This window comes from Pelmatolapia mariae, linkage group LG14 (assembly GCF_036321145.2).
Source record: "Pelmatolapia mariae isolate MD_Pm_ZW linkage group LG14, Pm_UMD_F_2, whole genome shotgun sequence".
NCBI lineage: Eukaryota > Metazoa > Chordata > Actinopteri > Cichliformes > Cichlidae > Pelmatolapia > Pelmatolapia mariae.
The window spans coordinates 35083911-35107957 of record NC_086239.1 but is presented as its reverse complement, the minus strand read 5'-3'; the positions used below and the strand labels follow the sequence as shown (position 1 = coordinate 35107957).

At 42.7% G+C, this 24047-nt stretch overlaps 1 protein-coding gene across 4 annotated transcripts in view; it reads right to left on the bottom strand.

Annotated features, from left to right (window-relative positions):
- Nucleotides 1-24047, bottom strand: part of LOC134641320 (spectrin beta chain, non-erythrocytic 4-like) — a 98522-nt gene that overhangs the window by 7981 nt on the left and 66494 nt on the right. For 2 of the 4 annotated variants that reach the window (XM_063493694.1, XM_063493698.1), the window contains 17 exons: nucleotides 20287-20550; nucleotides 17095-17319; nucleotides 16783-16872; nucleotides 16276-16554; nucleotides 15906-16036; nucleotides 15130-15334; nucleotides 14618-14863; nucleotides 13993-14127; nucleotides 12184-12428; nucleotides 11813-11951; nucleotides 11120-11204; nucleotides 10803-10999; nucleotides 9655-10673; nucleotides 9461-9521; nucleotides 9041-9297; nucleotides 4422-4592; nucleotides 122-164 (listed from right to left, as the gene is read on the bottom strand). In XM_063493694.1, the coding sequence (XP_063349764.1) occupies nucleotides 122-164; nucleotides 4422-4592; nucleotides 9041-9297; nucleotides 9461-9521; nucleotides 9655-10673; nucleotides 10803-10999; nucleotides 11120-11204; nucleotides 11813-11951; nucleotides 12184-12428; nucleotides 13993-14127; nucleotides 14618-14863; nucleotides 15130-15334; nucleotides 15906-16036; nucleotides 16276-16554; nucleotides 16783-16872; nucleotides 17095-17319; nucleotides 20287-20550 (3792 nt within the window). The other 2 variants (XM_063493695.1, XM_063493696.1) reach the window with 2 other exon arrangements.

Genomic DNA, 24047 nt, shown 5'->3' with positions numbered 1-24047 from the left:
GTCAGCTGGCCGGTTCAGTTGTTAACATGAATGTTTTTAAGGTTTTCGATGACGTGCAGATGCACAGTTACAGCTGCTTTCACTATTCTGAGGCGTGCTGGAAACAGAAAAAATGTCTCACCTCATCTTTTGCATGAAACAAAAACTCGCTGCCATCCTTCGTTCTGCAAAGAGAGAAGAAGAGTTAAACTCAGCCTTTAAAGGGAAAGCCTTCGAGCAGTGGTTCCCAAACTGTGGGGTGGGCCCCATCTGTGAGGCACAGAACGACAGTGTGGATGCCCAGGGAAAAGAGGAAAAGTGCGAGTCATTTGCTACTGCTCTGACTTTTACTTAACTAAAATTCAACTTAGATCAATTTGGAAATCCCTGTGTCTGTGTAGCTTAGACTACTTTAAATTCTTCTTTAAGATTTGGAAAGATGTTTCACCCTCACTGTATCATGTGTTCTATTTTTAGATTTCTATTTTAGTAAAATATCTTTCTGTAATTATTATGAGTTGTCAGACACTTTAAGGCAGGGGTAGGCAACCTTTCTGATGGCGAGTGCCATCTAAAATTTCCTCAGAAGTCAGTGTGCTATATGATTGCATTAGCAATAAATTTAATAACGCTCTATATTAACAGTTACACACTATATAGAACCACTTTATAGAATTATATTTGTTCGCAGATGTTGGCAGCTATCAGCGAATAGTTATCAGCTATTTTGAAACAAAAAAAAGACAGCAAATGAACTGTACAACAGAAAATGCAAATGCTATTTATGGTCTCCTCACAACAATGATAAGAAAAATAAACTGAGCCAATATGGCATGTCTGTTAATACACATGTTAATGTGATCTCTGGTCTCCCACTCAGAGACACAGGTCTCCGAGTGTCCAGCATTCAGACGGCTACCTGAGGACACTCTTCATGTGAGAGAAAATCTGCTCACACAGATATGTAGAGCCAAATACTGTCAATAAGGCCTCTGCAATGTTCTGAAGACAGTTAAACTTGTCAGGTGAAAATGCAGCTCCATGAACACGCACATCTATGGATTCCAGCTGCTTCAATGTTGCATTAACTGGCATTAACTCAGCCAGTTAATGTGAGACAAATCCAGCTGCACATTAAAGCTTTGATGCACCTGCTCAGATTAATTCACTGCGTGTCGTGCCCAGGGCTGGACTGGGACAAAAAAATCGGCCCGGGCATTTTGACTAGAGACCGGCCCACCAGGTATTAAAGCCATAAAGCCTTTGAATGAAAACAAATGCTGTTGTGACAGTGATGTACACTGTCTTGTTGGTATATGTATGATTTCTATACATTTTACGTCAGATAAAAACTTTGGTTGTAAGCTTCAGATAATTATTTAATAACAGCCAGACATTTTTAATGAGAATAAGAAAGTATTTCCTTGTCCCCCCCTTTCCCTGTTAATGCCCTACCTGCCCCCCTGGAAAAACTTTGCTAGACCCGCCCCTGCACAGTTACCAGCTGTCAGCTACTTAGAAAAGGATCCTGGTGTTATTTGTCTCTCAGAAACAGTTCATAACTTCAACTCATTCATGTCACCTAAAAGGTAAACCTGTTTCTCCATCACCTGTTCAGCTCTGATGATTCAGTAAGGACATCTCCTGGTTTCATCTTCATGTTTCCCTCTCACCACATATCCAAACCGACATCATGACCAGCAGCTTTACAGCTGTGGCTCCAGCAAACATCAGCTGATACTAGAAATTAATATTAAATAAATTCTAACAACAGCTGATCAAGCTTAAACGTGCTGCTGTTGTTTAGCGCGACATCCGCTGGTTTCCTCTTTCTGGCGCAAAGTGGGCGATAAACAAACAAGAGAGAAAAGCCGATCAGCTGATCATTGATCAGTTTCATGATTGAAGTAGCAACAGGAGAGGGAGGGGAGAGAATGAGAGAAGAAGAGGCAGCTGACAGCGTAATGACAGAATAACTCCAGCTTTGTGTCTTTTTTTTTCATTCTAGCTGAAGTCCGGGACAAACTGTTCCTTTTCAGCTCAATACGAAACGCGTAATATTTTCTCTGAATGCGGGATGATTCCGTCTTTTTACCGGATGGTTGGCAACTCTAATAACTAACCTTATGAATAAAATAAAGTTCACTATCAGTAACATCATAGCACCCACCCAGCTGTATAGAAACTCCGTCAGGCTAGCTAGCACGCAGTACGAGTTATTGTAACTGACTGTAAAAACTCAGCACAACGAAAATAAACTCCACCTAAACTTGGTTTATATCTGACCCAGATAGACTGCAGGTCATAACTTCTTACCTGAAGTTCAGTTCACCTGACACTCGGACTGGCGGCTGCCTCGGGTCTCTCCTCTTGCCTCCCCTTTCCCTCATCCACCTGCTGGCCTCCACCACTTGCTAATGTTACTGAATCTGTGGAAGCTCCACCATAGCCACCACCAAACAACTGAGTTATTTTTACACACCGGCCAGCATCTGGCCAATCCACCACCTTTCATTGTTTATACTGTTACAAAAAATAATAATAATAATAAAAAAAAAATCATCGGCCCATAAAAACGGAAAATCACCATCGGCCCACTGAGCAAATGCCCGGTATGCTCGATGGCCAGTCCAGCTATGGTCGTGCCATCAGTTAACCCTGCATGCCTAGGGTTGCCGACCCCTGCTTTAAGGCATGTGCTGCCTTTTTAATTTCAGGCATGAAGTAAACAGCGTTCTGATTTCAGTCACCTTCAACCAGCTGCTTCTTAAACACGACTCTCAGCTGTGGTTTAACTACGCTTCTAACGTCTAGTTATCGTCTGTAAGCAGGTTCCATCGAGGGAGCTCATCCCATCGTGAATCTTTAGGTGACCAATCAGCATGCATTAGCAGGATGTTAACGATTCATGGCCCAAGAAAATGGAAGAAAGTGTTGTTTCATTTCAGTTTGGAAAGATTATAAGTGTCTCCAAAAAGTTGAATCTGTTCATCTGGACGTAGCGTTTTGTGGGAGAAACGTTTCGTCACTCATCCAAGTGACTTCTTCAGTCTCAGCTGACTGCAGGTTTCCCCAATCTTATAAACAGTACATTTGCACAAAGACTGAAACTAGCACCACTTAAGGAACAATGGGCTGTGAGGTCAGTTCCTTAATCTTAATTATGCAAATTCTCATGACCATTGATCAAAGCCCACTGGTCAAAGACCACTGATCAATGGCCATGAGTACCATTCACAGAGAGTTGGGGAATGGCTGCAATCACAGCATTGTAAGATGGTGACAGATGTACCCTTAGGCCCCCTCCTCAATTTAGAGATGGTCTTTCCCTTTTCACGTAAATGGCCTCCTTGACTCCGCGTTCAAACCAGCGTTCCTCCCTGTCCAGGATGTGTACATCCTCATCAATGAAAGAGTGTCCACTGGCCTGTAGGTGTAAATAGACTGCAGAGTCCTGGCCTGACGAGGTAGCTCTTCTGTGTTGTGCCATCCGCTTCGCCAGAGGTTGTTTGGTTTCCCCGATGTATAAATCCTGGCAATCCTCCTGGCACTTAACAGCGTACACTATGTTACTCTGTTTGTGTCGGGGGACCCGATCCTTGGGGTGGACCAGTTTTTGGCGCGGCGTGTTTTGGGGTTTAAAAGCCACAGAGACCCGGTGTTTAGAAAAAATGCGTCTCAACTGCTCCGATACTCCTGACACATATGGTTTTACAGGTTTTCGCTTGGGCAGCGGTTGTCCTTCTCTCCTGGATCGACTGGAGCTTTCTTTAGGTGCCTTTCCAGCTTTGACAAAAGTCCAGCTGGGATAACCACATTTACTCAGGGCCTTCTTGATGTGCTGTTCTTCTGCCTCCCTGGCCGCTGTGTCAGTGGGGATGGTGTTCGCTCTGTGTTGTAACGTCCTGTGTTGATCAATGGTCATGAGAATTTGCATAATTATGATTAAGGAACTGACCTCCCAGCCCATTGTTCCTTCAGTGGGCTGGTTTCAGTCATTATGCAAATGTACTGTTTATAAGATTGGGGAAACCTGCAGTCAGCTGAGACTGAAGAAGTCACCTGGATGAGTGACGAAACGTTTCTCCCACAAAACGCTACGTCCAGATGAACAGAATCAAATTTTTGGAGATTTACTTTCCTGGATGATTGAGAATGCATCAAGACATTTTAAGTGTCATATTTTTGAAAACTAAAAGAAAATGTGACCTTTGTTGTCTAGAAGCAGGTTTTTAGCTATTAGAATACCAGAATTATGTACAATGGGTTTACTAGATCAAATCTGGGTTTGTTGTTATGACCAAATAAATTACTCACACTATTTATTTTTACAATGTGCCCAGGCCCTAAAGAGTGAAAACACACTAACGACTTTAGTTTTACCCGGGTTAGCATGAAAGTGCCTGTCTGCAGTACATGTGAGTGCGAAAACAGCCGATTACTTGAGCGTGAAGACGTTCTTCTTCTTCTTGTAGCCATTGGTGACGTCGCAGTGGCAGTGGGAGAGGTTGAGCAGCGGCTCGTTGTTGTAGGGCGTCGTGGTGTTCTTGGCGTCCTTGTAGAAACCCAGCTCCCCTTTATTCAGCACGCAGTACAGGTTGACCCATGATCTGCTGTGGTGGGGGGAGGCGGGAGAGGAAGGGAGGGGAAGAAGAGGAGGGAAAGGTGGGAGGAAAAGAGGAGCATGGGGAAGGAGGTTGGGTGGAGGGGTGGGGGAGGACAGGAGGAGTCAGGAAGAGCTGCAGAATCACAGTCGCTACACTAACACCTCACTCACCTGACCAGAGCAGACAGGTAGGTAGGCGGGATGAAGCAGCCCCAAGAAGGGAAGAGGAAACACACTGCTGAACAAACACAGACGGACGGACAGACAGACGGAGGAGGTGGGGGGATGGAGGGATGGGGAGGAAGGCTACGTACAGCTTGTGTGCACCTGTATGCGAGGCTTACATGTGACTTACCTTGGAGGAGACAAGAGGAGCAGCCAGCAGCACCGAGGAAGAGAGGAGAAAAGAGACAGAGGAGTTTGGTTAAAATGCCATTTTGGCAACAACACGGCTTAAAATCCAGACATGCTCGTTTTCCCTCTGTGAGCGTGTTTACATGCACACAGCATTCCAGTTAATAGCTGACATTGGCAGTACTGTGCACAAGTTTCAGGAACTTGTTTATATTTTTATCTTCAGTCGCCCAGACACACAGTCAGAGTCCTTAAGGGCAACTTTCAGCCACAAGAAGAACAAGGAGTTCTGCAGCAGATGGTGTGGCCCTCACATGAAGCCAGTGTGAGATTACATAAAGAGACAGCCAGGCTCCACAGATGATCTGTGGCAAATCTCCACAGAAAGTACCTTAAAAAGAAGTTTAATTTTTGTTTACTTCACTTTGTATTATTTTATTTTAAACATTCTCCTTTTACTTTTAGCAACTAAAACATTTGCACAGTACTGCCAGTATTATTCACAGCAAGTTTCTGTGTGCAGCTTAATATCCTGATTTCAAATTCAACAGTAGATACATGGGTAAAAAAACCCAATGGTGCAAGTGATAAGTGATGTCTGAACTGCTCACAACACCTATTAAAAGTTCATTCTTGAAATGTTTTTCTATTGTTGGCTCTGTGTGATGGCGGGGAGTGCAGATATCCCCGACATGGTTATCTCCAACCACATCCAGAGCTTTGCTTTGCAAGGCAGAAGAAAAATGGCTTAAAGGAGCGGTAAACTAAAGAGAAAATAAGGAAGAGCCAAAACTGTTGGGAAGAGTTGGAAACAGGTTCCCTTTAAAAACACTTGAGCTAAAAAAATGTTTCTTAAATCTCTGTTCCTTGGTGTGGGTTTTTAATGTATTTTTCTAGTTTACAGTAGCAGATATTACTTTTCTCTTCCTGTACATTATGAACAGGAAACCTTGGGAAGAAGTTTAAACTTTTTCAGAAGAAATTTGACATGTGAATGCACTCACAGGTGTAACCTAAATTTAATGCGAAGCATAGATGTGGAACTAGTAAAAGCCAAGTTTGTCGTCCACTTTCATACACCTTTCACAGGCACCATACCCTAACAAGGTACCAGAATATTAATGTGCACATCAACTTACTTCGTGTCTCATCGCGTAGAGATGTAACAGAGACAGGTTGAATCTCAGTCCTTCCCTAAATGCATCCTCGCTTTCTTTCTCGGCATCAACAGCTAACAACGAGGAGCACTTTGGAGATTCACACTTGTCCAGATTTAAGCCATTCGACATTGTGCTTTACCTTGCCATGTACATAACAGGGCATGTACATACGACACACTCATCCATTGCCTTGAGTAGGTGCGTGAGCGGGACTCATCCACAGCTGGGAGGGGATGAGCTTTTAGCTGTGCAAGGTCAGCCCAGCCCTCAGGGGGCAGTGCAGAGAGAGACTTTCTTGCTGGTGTCTCTCTGGAAGAAGCAGGGTGGTCATCAGTGGAGGGCAGGCTGTGTGCATAAGTGTGTGTGTTTGACCAGTAGCTCCATCCCACAGCATTCCTCAGCCAGTCAGTCAGTCTGCTGTGTTTTATTCTGTGGGCTCGCGTTAGATCAGGAGGCATCGTAAGCGTCATGCATGAAGTTTTCACATGCGGTGGGAATCCTGCAGGCCTCAGATCTAATAAAGTGCTCTAATTACATCCTAATAATCAGCACTGACATACATAATATATTCAGAGGCTGACATAAGATTTCCTTATTGTGTCACCAGCATCACTTTTACATTTACATTAGTGAATCCTTTTCCTGCTTCATGTACTCATCACTGATTTTCTTACTCTTCAGTACAAATTAACAACTGGAGGACTGGGCGATATCTCAGTATTTGCTATGAAAGAAGATCTTTGTAGCAGAAAAGTGCAGTAAGCCTTCAGGTCCTTCACTACATGTACAGACTTATCAGTATAAAATGCAGTTCCAAACCATGTCGGACATAGTCAGCAGCAAAATGTAAAAGAGCCAAAGTTAGTTTGTATGGTATGGTATGGTGTTGGGGAGTAACGGAATACATGCACCTGCGTTACGTATTTAAAATACAAAATATGAGTAACTGTATTCCGTTACAGTTACCATTTAAAAAGGTGGTATTCAGAATACAGTTACTTTGTTGAAATAAAGAGATTACACAGCGGTTTTTTCTTGTTTCATATGTTAGGCTATGCCCTCTCCATTTTTGGTAACTCCACGCCGGTGGAAACCCAAACAAAACACGCATTAAGAGGCTCTAATGCCTGTGTCTCAATCCCGCGGCCCATGTCACCTCTACTTGAGGCCCGCATAATGATGTGAAGAAATATTTTTAAAAATTATTGTTCAAAAAATGATTTAATATAAAGGCAATAGGCAGAGTGTTACAGGCATAGCCCTAAAGAATGCAGCCTCATGGGCAGTGTAGCCCAGTTGTAAGTAAGCTATTAAGACTCGACTGTACACTGTGTTCGTGTTTTCCTCCCAAACAATAAGTTCAGTTGGAGCAGCCTTTCAACGTCTCTCTCTGTCTCTCGCTAGCAAAGTTGACCCAGACAACAGAGTAAAGCTAGTTTTCAGCTACAAGCCCGACACGAACCCGATGTATTAGCCAGAAGTCCCTTTACTACGGTTCGGAGCCGCAAACCTGTTTTATATACACGCAGAATAGTTTTAATACGAGATCGCTGCAAAAAGTGCAGCTTTACCTAACGTACACCCTACTGTTACTCATTTAAATTAAGATTGAAACATCTAGTTGGTATTGGTATGGCTAGTAACCTGCAGTAATAGTAATAAATCACACTTGTAAAAAGCATGATAATATATTAAGTAATCCAAAGTATTCAGAATACGTTACTCTCATTGAGTAACGTAACGGAATACGTTACAGAATACATTTTGGGGCATGTATTCTGTAATCTGCAGTGGAATACATTTTAAAAGTAACCTTCCCAACACTGGGTATATTTAATACATTTTCAACACTATACTATATTTCCAACCCCAGGGAGAATAGCTGCTGTGTTGCTGCAGCTAATGGGGATCTTAATCTATTACACTAAGCTATACCTGCCTTCAGACAGATGTTTCCAGCAAGGAAGTGAGATGTTACTCTTTACCCAGCTGCAATGACCAAAACAGTTATTTACCTTGCAAAACACTCGTCTACTGCTACCTAAATGAATTTGTTAGTGTAGCTGTGTGATTATTCTAAAGCTGTAGCTCAGTTTGGCCTTAAACTCAAAAAGGTAAAAACCCTGATTTTGAGGTTCTGAAAAGAGCATTTTATTTGCATGAACTAAGAAGCTTTGATTTTTCTCACATTTTTAACCTTTAGTTAAATAATTCCTTCAGTTTTTATTTTATTTTATTTAGTTATTATTCATTGTTTGGCAACGCTAACATGACTTCTCCCGGCAGGAAAACCTTAGGAGCAAGCAAAGGTTGCATGAGCTTGCTGACAGGTTAAAAAATCGATATATCGCCCAGCCCTAAACAGCTGTAATCTCCCACTGCCAGTCACAGGCAACACCACAAACTGTGACTACCTCCTTCTTTCCACCACATACAAACACAAGACAGTCTACAACTTTTTAGTGTCAGGGAAAAAGGTAAAAATTCAAACTTCATCTCAATAAAAATATAAAAAGGTAAGCTTTTGCTATCCTGAGAAACTCCAAACCTCTTCTGAGTATTTTCATGTTGAACACACGATGGAATCAACCTGTGAGCCTGTGTGTGTCATGCATCTGTTCAACATGTGTGTTAGCTTGTTAGCTCAACATGCTAAAGTCATGCCTCTGTCACCCCTGTTGAATTATTAAATGGAGGGAGCAGCAGTGTCATGAGAAAGTGGTACTTAGAGGGCTGGAAATGCTTTGTTCAAACTAATATTTAAGAATAAGTCGATGAAACAATCATTTTTTCTGCACCTCAATAACCCCTGTGGAACATAAATAGCTTTTAATTGATTAACTGGAATCCCTAAAGTTTGATACTCATGACATCACTGTCCATCCTCCTTCTCTATAACTCCTATCAGGTATCAGGTATCATTATGACCCTGAACACCCACCTATTGGTGCTCTTCTTCAGGCTCTCAATGTCCAGCTTGCGGAAAAGGAAGCCCTCGTGGTGTGCCGTATGTGTCGGCGGTTGGGGGACGATCGGGCTGCTCTGGGCTGGTGCAGATCTGGACCGCCGCGTCGTTTCCCCGGGCTCTTTGGGTCGTGGCCGACGTCGTGGTTTGGGTCTGTCCCGAGCTCGAGGCCGGTCGGGACGGGAAGACTTTTCTGGTAACCCATTAGGCAGTCGGGGCACCTCACCACGGGCCTAAGGGTCGGGAGAGGCGATGAATTTGATTTATGGCTCAAAAGTGAAAAACTTTATTACCTATCAAAGTTTTCTCTTTTTAGGAAGTTTGGTCAAAACTTAGAATTAACCCCTAAATACCCCCAAATATCACACTTTTTATTTATAAAGACTAAACCCAGACCTGCGCTGCTTCTCTTTCTTGTAGCTGCTCTACGATCTCTGCCATGGTGGACCTCTTGTCTCTGTGGAAAAATATCTACTGTTCACATCACAATTGATTCAACTCAAAAAACTGACTACAATAACATTCACTTCTTTTGTGCATAAATATCCACATCCAGATTAAAATGCACTGCAGTACTCTCAAAGTCTCACCCTCCTGCTGAGCGTCTGTCTGATTGCTCCTTCCCTGTGTCATGCTCACTGGATTCCTGCCTCTCCAGCCGGTGTCTGTCCCTCTCTCTCCGCCGGCCCTCGTGGCCCCCGTGACCTTCCTGTTCGCTGGAAGTTTGCCTCTCCAACGTCCGTCTCTCCCGCCTCTCAGCATGTTCCCTCCACACCTCTTGAGGAAGCTCATCCCTGCGCGCCTGGATTAGCTGCTCGCTGGACAGCTGTCGTTCTATCCTGTGGTGATAAGTGTGTGTCTGGCCCTGAGGCTCAGCGTGGCCCAAAGGGTCAGTCCTGGATCCTCGAGGCCCTCTGGTGGGCTCGCTGTGCAGACGCTCCCGGCTCGGCTCCTGAAGCACCACCTCGGCCATCACTGCTACCTCTGCTCTCTCTGTCCCCATCATCATATCTCTCTCCCTCCCCCGCTCTCTTGCCTTCTCCAGCCGGCTGGCCACAATCAGAGGCGTCACAGCATCATCTAAGTGTTTGATTTTGGCTTGCCGGAGATACGGGGAGGATTTTGCCTCAATTTCCCTCGCCGCTTGTGCCGGATGCAGGTGACTTATCGCCTTTGCTGTCTGTTCCCTTGCTGTGCTGGCACTTTCTCGTGCCTGGTTGGCTGACACTAGCATCGCCGCCGTGGCTATAGATGCAATCGAGGATGCAGCCGGGCGGCCTAGACCTGCAGCCACACCCACTACGCCTCCATCCCGGACATCCAGAGTGTTTCGGTAGCTGGAGCCGTTCATCACAGGGGTGTAGTTGGCGACTGTTGATCCCAGGCGCCGAGCCGCAGATGACGGAGAAGGTGTCGGGGTGGCCGGCGAGGGAGATGGAGGAGAGCTGGCTTCGTTCTGTTCATATATAGTCTGCCTCATGACGGGGGAGATTGGGAGGCGGGGGAGAGTGGATGGACTATGTGAGGCATCTTGGGGATCCAGGAAGACTTTACGACCCAGGAGGGGAGTTGGGGGCAGTTTACTTTGCTCTGCTTTTAGCTTTTCTACCTGCAGAAAGAAAACAGAACCAGAGATGAAATTACCAAGTCTTCATCAACAATTTGAGCATGTTTGGAACGTGCTACTGATTTTGTCTAAACTGAGGACATATTTGCACAGTGAGGATGATGATAATACCGTGGTGAGCCGCCGCAGTGAGCTGAATCGCTCTTCCCAGGTGGCAGCTGCTTTGCGGAAGGCTTCATGTCGACGAATCAGCTGTTCCACCTCATCTACGCTCCCTCCAAGCTCGTTGCTGTTGATAAACGGCTCCTGAGCAGTCAGCCATGCCTCTGCCACCACCGCCTCCTGGGCAAACTGGTGAACCTCCAACACTGCAAACAGGACAAATAAGAACATTAAAAAAAGAGAGAAAGCATCTTAATTTACTTCTAAATGCCAAATTCCTGCACATCCCTGTCTTTTTTACTTTTTAAGCCATTGCATCCACTCACATTGCTGCAGGACTTCCCAGTGCTTGTCCCACTTCTCAGACAGCTCACGCTCCTTAGCGATCACTTTGTCCAGCTTCTCTTTGATCTGAGAATAAAGATATCACAATTACATCATGGGTCTGTTTAGCTCTAGGGATGCTCAGAAAAAATCGAAATATTATAGGGAATCGATTCCTTCTCAAACATAAAATATAAAACCTTATGTTTCTTAACATGGATCTCTAAAGTTTTCTGTCATGCATATACTGTCACATCGGTGAACGCTTGTATTAAACATGGCCGTCGCAGTGAGATCAGTGTAATCATTAAGAGGAAAAAGCTCAGGCTTCATTTTGTTTTCCACACTTAGTTTCATTGTATAGCAGGCACATCCTTGCTGGTCAAACCTTCTGTTTGCAAGAGGCAGCCAATTAGAACAATTTTTCCTTAAAGGGGGAGGAGCTATAACAGAGATACAGGATGAATTGTGAAGCTGCACCAAGCCCCAGCACGAAAAACAAGGGTGATTTTAGTGAATCATGTAAAGCCCCTCTAGTAGAGCCTAAAACTAGCAATATGACTCTGCAGAGGAGGCTAACCGACTCATGAGCCCACTCAACCAGAGTCTTCAAAGTTATAAACAAACTGAGGTTTAGATATCCGTGTTTAAATTGGACTTAAAGTGACAGTCTTTATCATGTTTACTCATCTCACCTCTTCAGCTGCAGGGTTTCTAGCCGCCAGCAGGGTTTTTCCCATTTCAATACACTCCAGGATGCTCTGACTGCGAGCCTCTACTTCACTCTTAAGACTCTGGTGATAGTTCATCAGCACCTCTACTGAGGACACGTCCCTGCAGGAACCACACAGAATCTGAACTCACTGAAGACTTTCACTATGCCCACGAATGCTGACTATCACATGTTATTATAATGAACCATAAAAAGCAAAATGATATTTCATATGTACATTTTTTAAAAGAAAATAAATGATCAGAGTTTGATCTTAAACAGTGCATGTGGTGAACAGATATTGAGGCTGCTATGCAGGATGCCATTTGCATATGTAGAAGGTATTGTAGATACCTGGGCTTCTCTCCTGTCCCTATCTGACAGATGATCGAGTCCATCCACATGATCTGATCTCGGACCATGCCGAAGAACCTCAGCTTGTCCGTCTCTGTGGTGATCTGCACCCGACACTCTTCGCAGGATGTTAGCAGCTCTTTCCAGCACTGCATCACTTCGTGCTCACGGCACGCGATGGCTTCGGCCTTCTCGCCAGCGTACACCGTCCTCAGCTGGGCTGCGCTCTCTTGCAGCTGACGCACCTGGCAGAGCGTGAAGGCAAGCTTTAGTAAACAGCTCAACTGAACAGGGAAGAAACAGAATTGAAAAAAGGAAAGAGAGAGTTTGTTTTCCGAGTGACGCACAAAACACAGCTGCCAAGACAGCTGTGTTTCGTCAGGGCCAAGTGGTACAGGCTCTGTCACCTGAGTAGGCACAGAACATCTGTGCTTTTGCATCGTTCTTGAGTAAAATGTAGCACTGTTCCTGTTGCCCAGGTGCACGACAGAGACTAGATCAAGCAAAATTAAATGCAGAGTAAGAAGATGGTGTTGTCATGAAAATGGCAGACACAGACTCACAAAGAACCAAAAACTTTACTATCCAATAAAATAGATTTTATGTGAATTTGATTTAATTTAAACAAATTCACATAATTTAGTTCAGTTCAGTGTTTTTTATTGGTTATAAAAATGTATTAAAGTCTATAATTTCTGGATTCAGTTTCTGATATACTGATATTCTTTACTTTTTAAATCCACATGGGGGGGCACCTCACCAATTAGGATTACTCAGTTAGCCAGGTAACTTCTAAAATAGCATGCAAAAAATGATTTACACTTTGGTAATCAATATTAACATTCAATGCTAATGATTAATTTTTTTTTTTTTTCAAATTCCAGATGTTATTCCTTTCACATTTAAACTGTTTGCAGTCAGTAGCACAAACTGGCTGTTAGCTACTGTCATGGGCTGCTGGGGCAGACCATGTGGAGAGAGTAGAGGACCCAATTGCAGACAGAGGCGAGGAGACAAAAACTGGACATAGCGAAAAGCAAGCCTTTATTTAGGGCTGAAAACTCACGAAAATACAACAAGGCTAAAGTGAGGAAAAACCTGAATATAACCTGGGAAACTATGACTCTCACTGTGACTTTATACTATGACGAGACAAGTCATAGAGACAACTATGACTTGACTGGGAAACTGTGACAACGGGTAGGAAGGTAACACAGACGATGCGACAATGAACAAAGGGAGACAGAGGACTTTAATACACACATGAGGTGATCAGGGGAAGAGGAGACACATGAGGACACAGTTGACTAGAATGAGACATAATGACAAAGGGGAGAGTAAAACTAAACGTAAAGAACCAAGAACACAAGACTCTTTCAAAATAAAACAGGAAACGTGGACATGACATGAGCAACATGAAAACACACAGACAGAAAATACATGACACAGAAAACTGGGACAGACTCATAACTAAGGCGACATAAAAGGACCTAAACTATACTGCAACTCAAGACAATAACAAAGCTAAGACTTAACATAATTTCAGAATTTCATGAACAGAGCACAATGTAAACATAAGAAAACAATACAAAAATAAGACAAAACGTTGGTTCAGAGACCCAGCCCCTGACAGCTACTCCCCATATTGTATCTGTTATGGAATTACAAATAAAAAATCACTAAATAAGTATCTATAAAGATTCCTGCAGACCAAATATAGATAATATCAATCTTGTTCCTTTAATTCTCCTTTAATTTTTCCTTAAATGAAGATTAGAGGAGGTTCTGTTGATCGATGTGCAGCTGTACCTGTGTGACAAGCAGCTGAATGTCCTGCTCGAAGGTGTGCAGGAGTCTCTGCAGGGTGCTGGTGTTGGAAGTGCTGCCCTGCCGAGCCCGCACCTCTGGCAACCTTCGATGTTTGTCATCAATCTGGGCTAAAACCTGAAAAAAGGCAGTGGAGAAATTTTGCCTGTTTGTAGGGAAAAATAGGATAAATATAGAGAATAAATGTGGTGCAGCTTTGGGGAAAGTGTAACCAGAGACTTTATGTACCTACCATGACACCACCAACTGGTTTTAGATTCATCAGAGTCAGAAATCACAACATTTGGATGAGTGTGGCATGCTGAGAAATGCTAAAATTCTGCACACATAACACCTTTTGCAAGGTTGAAACAGTGATTATGCTGCTTAAATAAAAGGGCAGAAATGCTCTATCGGCATCTAATTTACATTTTTCCTATTTTCTTAGATTTTTCAAGCTGTTCTCATCATGAAGGCCACTGTACACTGTGGAGACCCGACATAAAAGAAGATAAAAGTGTGAAATTAAATTAAATGGATCTGCTCTTTATCATATCCTGCATTATATTTGTGTGTATGTGTCTCCTTTCGTTTAATTTGTAGCCCATCTCGGCTTTGCTCCTCTTACCTCTCTGCAGTCGAAGAAGAACTTGTGCAGCTGGTGTGAAGCAGCGAGCATCTGACCGCGGGTCTCCATGAGCTCCAGCAGGTCGGCCCAGGCTTCGTTCACTCCGTCCTTCCATTCGGCGATGGTGGCTGCTTCTGAGTGGCCGTAGTCGATGAGCTCATCCACCATCTGATTGACGGCTGTCACTCGCTCCTGGCCAACGCTGCCCGTCTCTGACGCAAACTCTGTAAACTTCTCCTGTAGGACCTGGAAGTGTGGCAGGTTCTTTGTTGTTATTCACCAAACAGTCGTTATTCTTTGTATGTTTTATTTACTGCTGCTAATAGATCTGCTAATTTTAATGTATTCATTCATTCAGTATTCATTCAAGTCCTATTAAAGAACATAATTTGACATTACAATCAAATGAAACCCCTTTTGAGATTTTACTTGTAATATTTAAATTTCAGGTAATAAAATCTGTTACCTGAATCTATTATTCATGTGCAGACGCCATCTGTCGACACACTTACTGTGACATGCTCATAGTCTTGACCCAGTTCAGGCGAGCTGGCGACCACCTCCCTCTGAGCGATCCACTGCTCCAACTCATCCACCTCCCTGTTGAGCTGGTACAGCCAGTACTGCTGCTCCAGACGGCTCTTCCTCTCCTCCACCAGGTCCTTCAGAGACACGTACAGACGGTCTATCTGTGACTGACGCTTGCTGATCTGTTCGCTGTGGAAGAGAGGAGGAAGAGTGTAAGGTAAGGCACAAAAAAAAAAAGCTGGGAGGAGTGTAGCAGCCGTCTGCAGGTAGAAGTAACTGCTTCTACTTTCAGGATTAGGATTTAAACTTTCTTTTCGGATTATTTATGGATCAGGATCACGCCATCAGTTAGTTCTTCCCCACTCTCCTCTTTTTCTTTCCCCATGTGGTTTTATTCCATTACTGCAAGTCATTAACTTCGTCTACTTTGTGCTGATTGTGCTCTCTCTTTTCTCTGCTTTCCTCTCACACCTCCACACGGTGGCAGCAGACGACTGCCCCCGAGCCCGAGCCTCCTCCTTCCTGTTAAAACAGAGATCTTTCTCCCCGTCATCAGAGATGATCGTTTTAAGGTTGGCTTTCTTTCTTAGGTTTCTTTACCTCATAACACAAAGCTCTTGTTGTGAAATACTGCTATAAAAATACAACTGAAGTGAATGATGAAAAACCTTTTATAATCCAGAGATTCGGTGCTTTTCTATATTTAAGATGTTGTGACAAAAATCTCTGTCAGATTTTGTGCATGTGTTTAACTGCTCACCAGTCTGGATGTCCCATCTCCAGCAGCTGCCGGCACTGCTGTGAAAGCAGGCCGATGGTCTCAGCGTAGTCTTCGATGGTCTGTTCTAGGACCAAATGCTTCTTCAGCAGCTGCAGCGTGCTCTGCTCATCCTGGCGGGAGGAGGAAGCAACACACGAGAAATGACACTTTAATTGCAGTATACACACACAGAATAAAACTGCATGTAAAAAATCCTGCTCACATTAGGGTCCAACAAACACAGTATCACATATTCATATGACAATCGCATATTCTGCAGAGAACTGTGTGTGTAAGACGGCTCCTGTGATTTTAAAGAGGTTGGTTTTTTTTTACTTCAATGATAAATATTTCAGACAAATAATTTCACCTTTCCCTTCTCCTCATTCATCATGTGCAACTCCTGCTCACTCAGCCAGGCCTCGACCTCGGCTGTATCAAAGTAGTACTGCTGGGCCTGGTACATGGCGTCCAGGACCAGCTGCCTCCTCTCAGTCTCGGCCCAAAGCAGAGCCCACAGCTGGGCCAGCTGGTCGTGACCTGCCCTGATGCAGTCTGCCTCAGGGCTGCGTATGGAGCCAATGATCCCCGCCCTCTCCAGAACATCTTCAATTCTGCTCCTGTGGCTCTGCAGCTCCCTCTGAAGACTCTACAGCACAGGCAGAAAGAGCTATTTAGATGTTGAGAGTGTAAACAGATGGATTAGAACTCGGAGGCTGGACATTATCTTTATCACAAGTCACCAGTTATTTAGTGACTTGAGATCTGAGTTTAAAGCTTTAGGGTGCAGGGGGTCTATTTTGAAGAGGAACGGGACCTCTGTTAAGGTTTCAGGCTAGGGCTGCAGTTTAATTAGCAGCTATTCAGGTTTTCTTACCTGGTTCTTCTTCATAAGCTGCTGGACAGCCTGCAGACTAGAGCCGTGCTCCTGAGACATGGCCATCGGGAGGCGTTCCTGGACCCACAACTTCAACCGCAATGGTATGACGAAAAGAAATGAATATTTGTACATGTATGAATATGTGAACATGCATGTCCACACCTCATGTACAGATTAAAGAGAAGCCTGGTATATTTCACCTCAATTACAAATAGATAAAAAAGTAACAATAACAAAATTACAACATGCAATAACACGACTCCTGTGTTTTGTGTAGTGAGTGTGAATCTGGTTGTGTTGTCAGCTCACAATCTCATCCTCCAGGTCTCGCCCAACTTGATGAACTTCCTTGGACGCCAGCAGGATGCGTCGCCTCTCCTTCAGCGGCTCGATCAAACGCACCATCCTGGCCTCCACGGCGGCCTGTCGCTCTGCAACCGTCTCCTTGACCTGCGTCTGCTGCGGGATGGAGGACGCCTGCACCTGAAGCTGCCCTACCTCCTTATACCATTCCTCCATCTGGGTCTCCAGGGTCTGAGGAGGAGGAAGAGGAGAGGGTGAGTGTAGTTACCGGGCAGAAGAATGTAACTGAGGCAGGAGAGAGGAGACAAGAGAAACTGGATGAAAGAAGATAAAAATGACATGAGTGAGATGAAAAGAGTGTGGCAGAAAACAGAAAGTTTACATGATTTTAGTTTTTTTCACTTTAATGTAGTTGTTAAATACCAATTTTATTTAACTTTTTAACTTACCATGTCAAAGTTTATAAAACATCTTTTTAAAAACTGTAATAAATTTAGTAGATTTATATGTATTAAGCAACAGATGGATAAGATGAGACTGAGGATAACCCAAAACAGCACAAGAACAGGTGGTTAACAGACATGAAGTGTAGTGAAGGTTACTGTACCCCTTGCCAGGATGGATGCTGGGTAGTGGAGCTATGATGATGTGGTAAAGCAGTGCTAATGGCGGCCTGTTAAAGGAAGCTGTAAGCGGCATGCTGTGGGAGAGGAGAGTGAGAGATGTCTGGTGAAATGATGAAGCAATGAACGGATGAATCTGTGCGTCAGCCCGGGTCGAACCTGCTGTATAAACGAGTTCCCACCTTGCCCAAACCACCACAGCTGGAGTTACATCCCAAGATCACACATTTACTGGCAGGTGTAATGCAAGTGTGCACAAATCTGGATTCTTTTATTGAGGTGACAGACCAAAAAAAGAAAGAAATGCATATTCATCAAACTAGTAACCCAGCTGTTTAAGAAGCTCAGGCTCCAGACTTTCCTAGAGGCTCAGTTTTCTTTCACTCTTGGTTTTGTATGAGAGGGAATATCTCTAATATGGTTAACAGGTTGCTGCACCCATTTGCAGTTCCTATCCTAAAGGGAGGGGAATGGAGCTACAACAGTTTTTCTTCAGTGAGTAGATGAACAGAGGCACTTCACCCAGGCCCAGTGTAAGATAAAGAAGGACACATGCAAAGCTTTATCCTTGATCTGATGAATGTTCACCAATTTGTTCTTTATGCAAACTGTCATGCATGCAACAGGCATTTTTTTTACTAGATCTATCGACGAGTCCACAAATGCAAATAAAAAATGAGTCCAGTGCTGTAACAGAGACCCGTAAACTGTCTGACTTGCACAAATCTATTTATTTGCAATGCTTTTGCGATGTTCCAAATATCGCCTGGGCCCTGGTTCATTGACCAAGCGTTTTGGGTTCTTGGGTTTCGTTTATTATTAATGATCCTCGTGGTGACTCTTAGGTTGTTTATTTTTTGCGTACAGCTTTACCTTGTGTTCCACAGGTCGGGTTGTCTATGGGTTATCATGCATGTGCTCGACCTGTTTTATTTTGGTAGTCTCATGTCTCTTGTTCCCAGTATTAAGCTCTAATAAACACTGATTATGATAGTGTGTCTCCACTCCACACAGGCATCTCCACTCTGGCCAAATCGCCCTTCAGTGTATTGTATTGTATTCTATGTACTGTATTATGTACTGTGTACTGTTTTAGTCTCCTCTTGTGCTTTGTCGAGTGGTCCCTCATTGCTGGACCTTTGTTCCGTGTTCCTGAAATTCTAATGTTTTCTGGAGATTTATTCCCTGCTATTTATTTTGGATTCTTCTGGACTTTAGCTTTTGCACCATCAGCATTAAAAGCTGATGGTTTGAGGCTAGTTCCTCTGTCCCGCAACTCAGTTCTCACACAGCGACACATGACCAGAGTAATTTCACTTTCTTCATGGTAAACCACGTGTGGACGTCTGCTGCAACACTGGATCTGTTTGCCTTTCTGACTTGCCTTAAGAAAAAGATGTGCTACACTTTTCTTCAAATTAAAAAAAAGGAATATTTAAAAATACCTGGAGCAAACAGCTACAGTGATACTAGTACTAATAAACGTAACAGGGGTCAACTGAACATTGAAACTTACTAAAGTTAGAGTATATTGTGCTTACAAATAAATAAGCACTAGCTGCATCCACTCACAGATGCCATGTTTAAGAATAAGCACAGATTACTATTTTTACTCAATAAAACATCACAGTTTTCCCACTACAGAGGGCTTATCTCTCACTCTGACAGAATTATACATGAACCAGATGTCTAGTGTTTAAAATTAAGATAAATGAAGATTAATTACTAACTTAATGCTAGTGTGTGCCATAAATAAATTATAACAAAATAACCAAATACGTGACAAACACAGATTGAGTCCAATAAGTCACAAACAATCAGCCTTTAACCAGGCAGAACAATCAGCATGATACTGGCAACTATATGTGAAAATATTAGAAACTTGTCACCGTCTGTATTTGTAAAATGATCTTGGGATGAGACTTGTGTTAAAGCTCACCTGGTTTGCACGAACACTGACGGCTTACGTTGTGTCCAAAAACCATCAACGCAAATTAAAAATGTATGCTGGCGCAAACTTATGAGAAGCTGACTTTGCTGAAATGAGATGGAAAGCAAACAGAAAGCTGTGCAGGCGCAGCGAGAAATGTTGCTGTTAGTCATTTTCAAACATGAGGTTTTGTTTGAATATTAATGAGCTGAGGTCGTCTCTGTGTAGCGACAATAACGTAAACAGTGATTCACTCTGAGATGGTTCAACATGCAAGGAAGGAAAGATGCAGAATTACGTTAACAGTTTAGGGCAAAACTGGGCTAAAACTACGGAAAAACTAAGAAAAACAAACAAACTCCCCCAAAAATCCACCCAAAAATACAGTTATATAAGGATAAACCTCAGTTAATTTACCAGATGTGCTTTTCTGTTCATTTACAGTTAAATATTTATTATTATCAGGTTAAAATTCAATAAAAGTCTAAACTCTGGAAACCAAGAACTCACTACCTGACAGATGAAACAGAAAAAGCATCTTTGTACAAAGAAATCATAACTTAAGCCACTTTAGAGGTTAGAGGAACGCATCTGTGGGTGAAATGGCTGCAGCAATGTGCCAAAAACCACTCGAATGTTACGTACCTGCAGTTTTTTGAGCTGCTTGTTGACGGTGGTGAGGTCCTGTCCCTGGTCGACGTGGGCCAGTTGACCCTCGAGCTGGCCCAGTCTCTGGTCGAGGCTTTCGTAACTCTGCACCAGCAGGTCGGCCTTGTTGGCTTCAAAAAGCTGGCGGGCTTTTGCCTGAGTGGTGCTCTCCAGATCCTGCCAGCACTCCCTGATCTCCTCCAGCTTCCTCCGCACCACCGGGCTGAGCTCTGGCTTCTCCTGGATCAGTTGCTGGCCCTCCTGGATGGACAGGAAATAGGGGGAACACAGAGGGAGACGGGGGAAAAAATTAAGACCTTTTATGTCTTAATGCGAAAGGATTATTCATTAACATACCGAAAATGTATAATTAGCCCAGAGTACACGTAGACCGGAGGCAAATGTGCAAATAGAACATTTACTATTTGCCTACAAAAGGCAATTAAGCTACAAAATGACACTTCATAATCACAAAGGCATTAAAAACACACAACCTATTATGATAATAAGGCCATTATGTAGTTTAATTAACACATCAATCAGCGTATCGACATCTCTAAATAGCACCTGGGGAGTACCAACATAAACGTAAAATCTCTGAGAATATATCGCTTTCATGCAGATCACTTTTTCTGCACCGCTATGCAAATTTTATTTAAGCAAAAATCTAAAATGTTTATGGAGATTGCACTCATAAATCTAAATCTAAAATTTAATGTCAAGTGGACATTAAAAAAGCTTTATGAAAGTGGGGTAGATTTCTCTATTTGTTATAAAAATAATTACTTCACAATAAAAGCGTGGTTGAAAATCTGTGCAGTGTAGGATATCAAGGTTGTACATAAATAAATGAAACTATGAACCTAAAACATTGAAAATGAGACACTCATTAGTATACCAATTTAGTATTCAACCACCAGAAAATTCAATAGTAACAATTTTAAATATTTTTAATGGAAATATCACACTTTTTAGCGTCTTAACTCTTAATTTCATACATTTCTAGCTGTTTCTGGGTTTTATAAGTCATTTTTGGAAGCTTTGGACAGACATTCAGAGACTGCACAATAAATTGAGAAAATGCTAGTAAACAACAAAATAATAATCATAATCATTACATGGAGATGTGACGTAATAACATGTAAAAATAATATATAAAATACAAAACATATAAAAAATGAAGCAGGTATAAATTTATAAATGTGTTTCATCGCATTTACAAGTCTTCCTGTGTTTGTATATTGATTCTGTGGAAATGTTGTAGGACGTGTGTGTGTGTGTGTGTGTGTGTGTGTGTGTGTGTGTGTGTGTGTGTGTGTGTGTGTGTGTGTGTATAAAGAGATTAAACCTCCTCCTACTAAAATACCTCATAAATTACCCCACACGTCCCTTCCCCCATCTCTCTCGCCTTTTCATATTTCTGCCCCCTTTTGTACCTCATCCCATTCAGAACCATTACACACACACACACACACACACACACACACACACACTCTGTATGAATATCAAATAGATGGGGGAGGGATTTCACCGAGGAGGAGGCGAAATGAAAAAAGTCTGGGAGCAGGTGAACATAAGGTGCTGGTTTGTGTGTTTATTAGAAAGAAAGGGACCTAAAAACATCCCCCAATATGAACAAAGAACAAAAGATTTCCTATAAACAAACATAGAAAATTATTAAAAATCTAAGCAATTAACTGTGGGCCAAACTTCCAAAGTCCATTTTAGGAACACAGACTCCAAATTATTTGATATACGCTGGAATTAAAATTCCAGCTTAACTTTGAAAAACAACAAACTGCCACGCTCGTAGCTTGCCAACTTGTCTTTATCAAAAAAATAATAATAATACTTGGTAATGTGTAGCACTGTGGATGATGGTGCTTTTCTTTGCATCTCAGTTTCTTGGTCAAAAGTTACGGACTGAAGCCTGCTACAAAAACTCCTCTGACCGCTACAGATAATCTCCCTCTTTATAACAACGTAATAACAAATATACAGGGGATGAATACTTTTATAACTTATTCATTTGGATCCTTTTAGTTACATTAAAGATTACGCTTTATCTGACTAAAACTATGGATTGCTGTGTGACACAGACCATCCACAAAGCTCTTGCTTTAGTCACTAATTAGCTGATATGTGCATCTGTGTGTTGGTCCACTTCAGTGTATGGATGCAGCTTGCTAACATTAGCAGATAACTTTGATGAAGAATATATGGTAAATTCTGTATAAAAAATTAACATGGCAGTGGCTAAATTGCTAATGTTGAAGCTTCAAAATGCACAGTCCAAAACCAAAAGTTGACATCAAAATGTGTCTATCCTCAGATCATATCTCAAGTCCTTTCAGGTTCTTCTGAGGACCACAAACGTGGGTGAAAACTGCACCTGTTGGAGGCGCTAGGCAAAATATGAGACAACCATAGCCTGTAAGGTTCATGTCCAGTTTGAATTAAAAGAATAAGTAAAAAGGGTTAATCGTAAAGATGTGAAAATGTGCAAAACTTTATTTTAGATTTGATTTTACTGTGCAACAGAAACTGAAAGGACGGACATTTTTAAAAAATATTTTTTTGAGTTGTCTGACCTATTTTTCTGAAGAAAAGGCTACATTTTCCACCATTTGGTTCTTGGTGGGTGGTACTTTTCAGACTGCCTCGAATTTTCACCAGGATGCTAAAGTATCCTTGAGCAGTGACTCATCATCCACAGAGGACAACATCCTGTCTCACTCACTCGAGTTATCATAAAATCTGCAGACATACAGAGCTGCATCATGACTGGAAACTGGAGCCCAGTGATGAGATAAGACAGATTCCGGTCCAGACACCGAGATAAGCGGTGCAGTTACGGGAACCTCTAGGCAACACCGAGGTGTAAATGTGAGTGAGAGTCTTAAACTAGTAGGTCATAAAAAGATCACTCACTAAAGGTCAGCCAAAACCAACAATCTACCTAAAAATAAATTTTGATGAGGTACCAGTACAATGCTAGGTTTAATATTTGAAAGTAAAATGTATTGATAAGCCTGGATTTATGAAAAATAATCAGATTTATCTCAATGTTCTACTATTTACTGTTTGTTTGTGCAGCTGTCCATTAAAATAGAATAGTATATTTTAGATCATGCTTAGAAATAACTGCCCAAAGAAGTGCCCAGTGTTTCACAATGGTTGCTGAGTGGTCAGACTTCCTTCTAGAACTAAGGAGGATGGAAGACAGTATACTGTAGTGCATATGGTACTCTATATCTGCCGTATACACACCATATCTGCAACTGCTAATTTAATTGCCACTATCTGGGTTCAAATGGAGAGGTGAGAAGAAAAAGAAGCAAATATCTTCACACAATCCTGCACTGTTTTTACATCAACACACACAAACACAAAGAAGGAGAAGTGGAATTATAAGCAGACAGACCACTTTCCGATCCTTTCCACTGCTAGTGCGTTACGTCAGCGTTCATTCTTGTGTGGTGTCCCTCCGGCTGCTGGTGCGTGCCATCCTCTGCGGTGAGTGGGAGGGTTTGTGTGGGCTCGAGCAGCTTCACCCACTAGCTCAGAGCTGCTACTCCACACTACTCATACTGTGTAAACTGAGTCTGCAGTTCAGAGAGGAGCACAGTATTCCACAGCGCATACAGACAGCATCTGCAGACATCCCACGGCAAGCGGGGAAATCTGTGTGAGCCCCACCCCGTACACTGAGCTTAGAGTACCTTTACCAGATGGGTCAACTCACTGTAGAAATACTC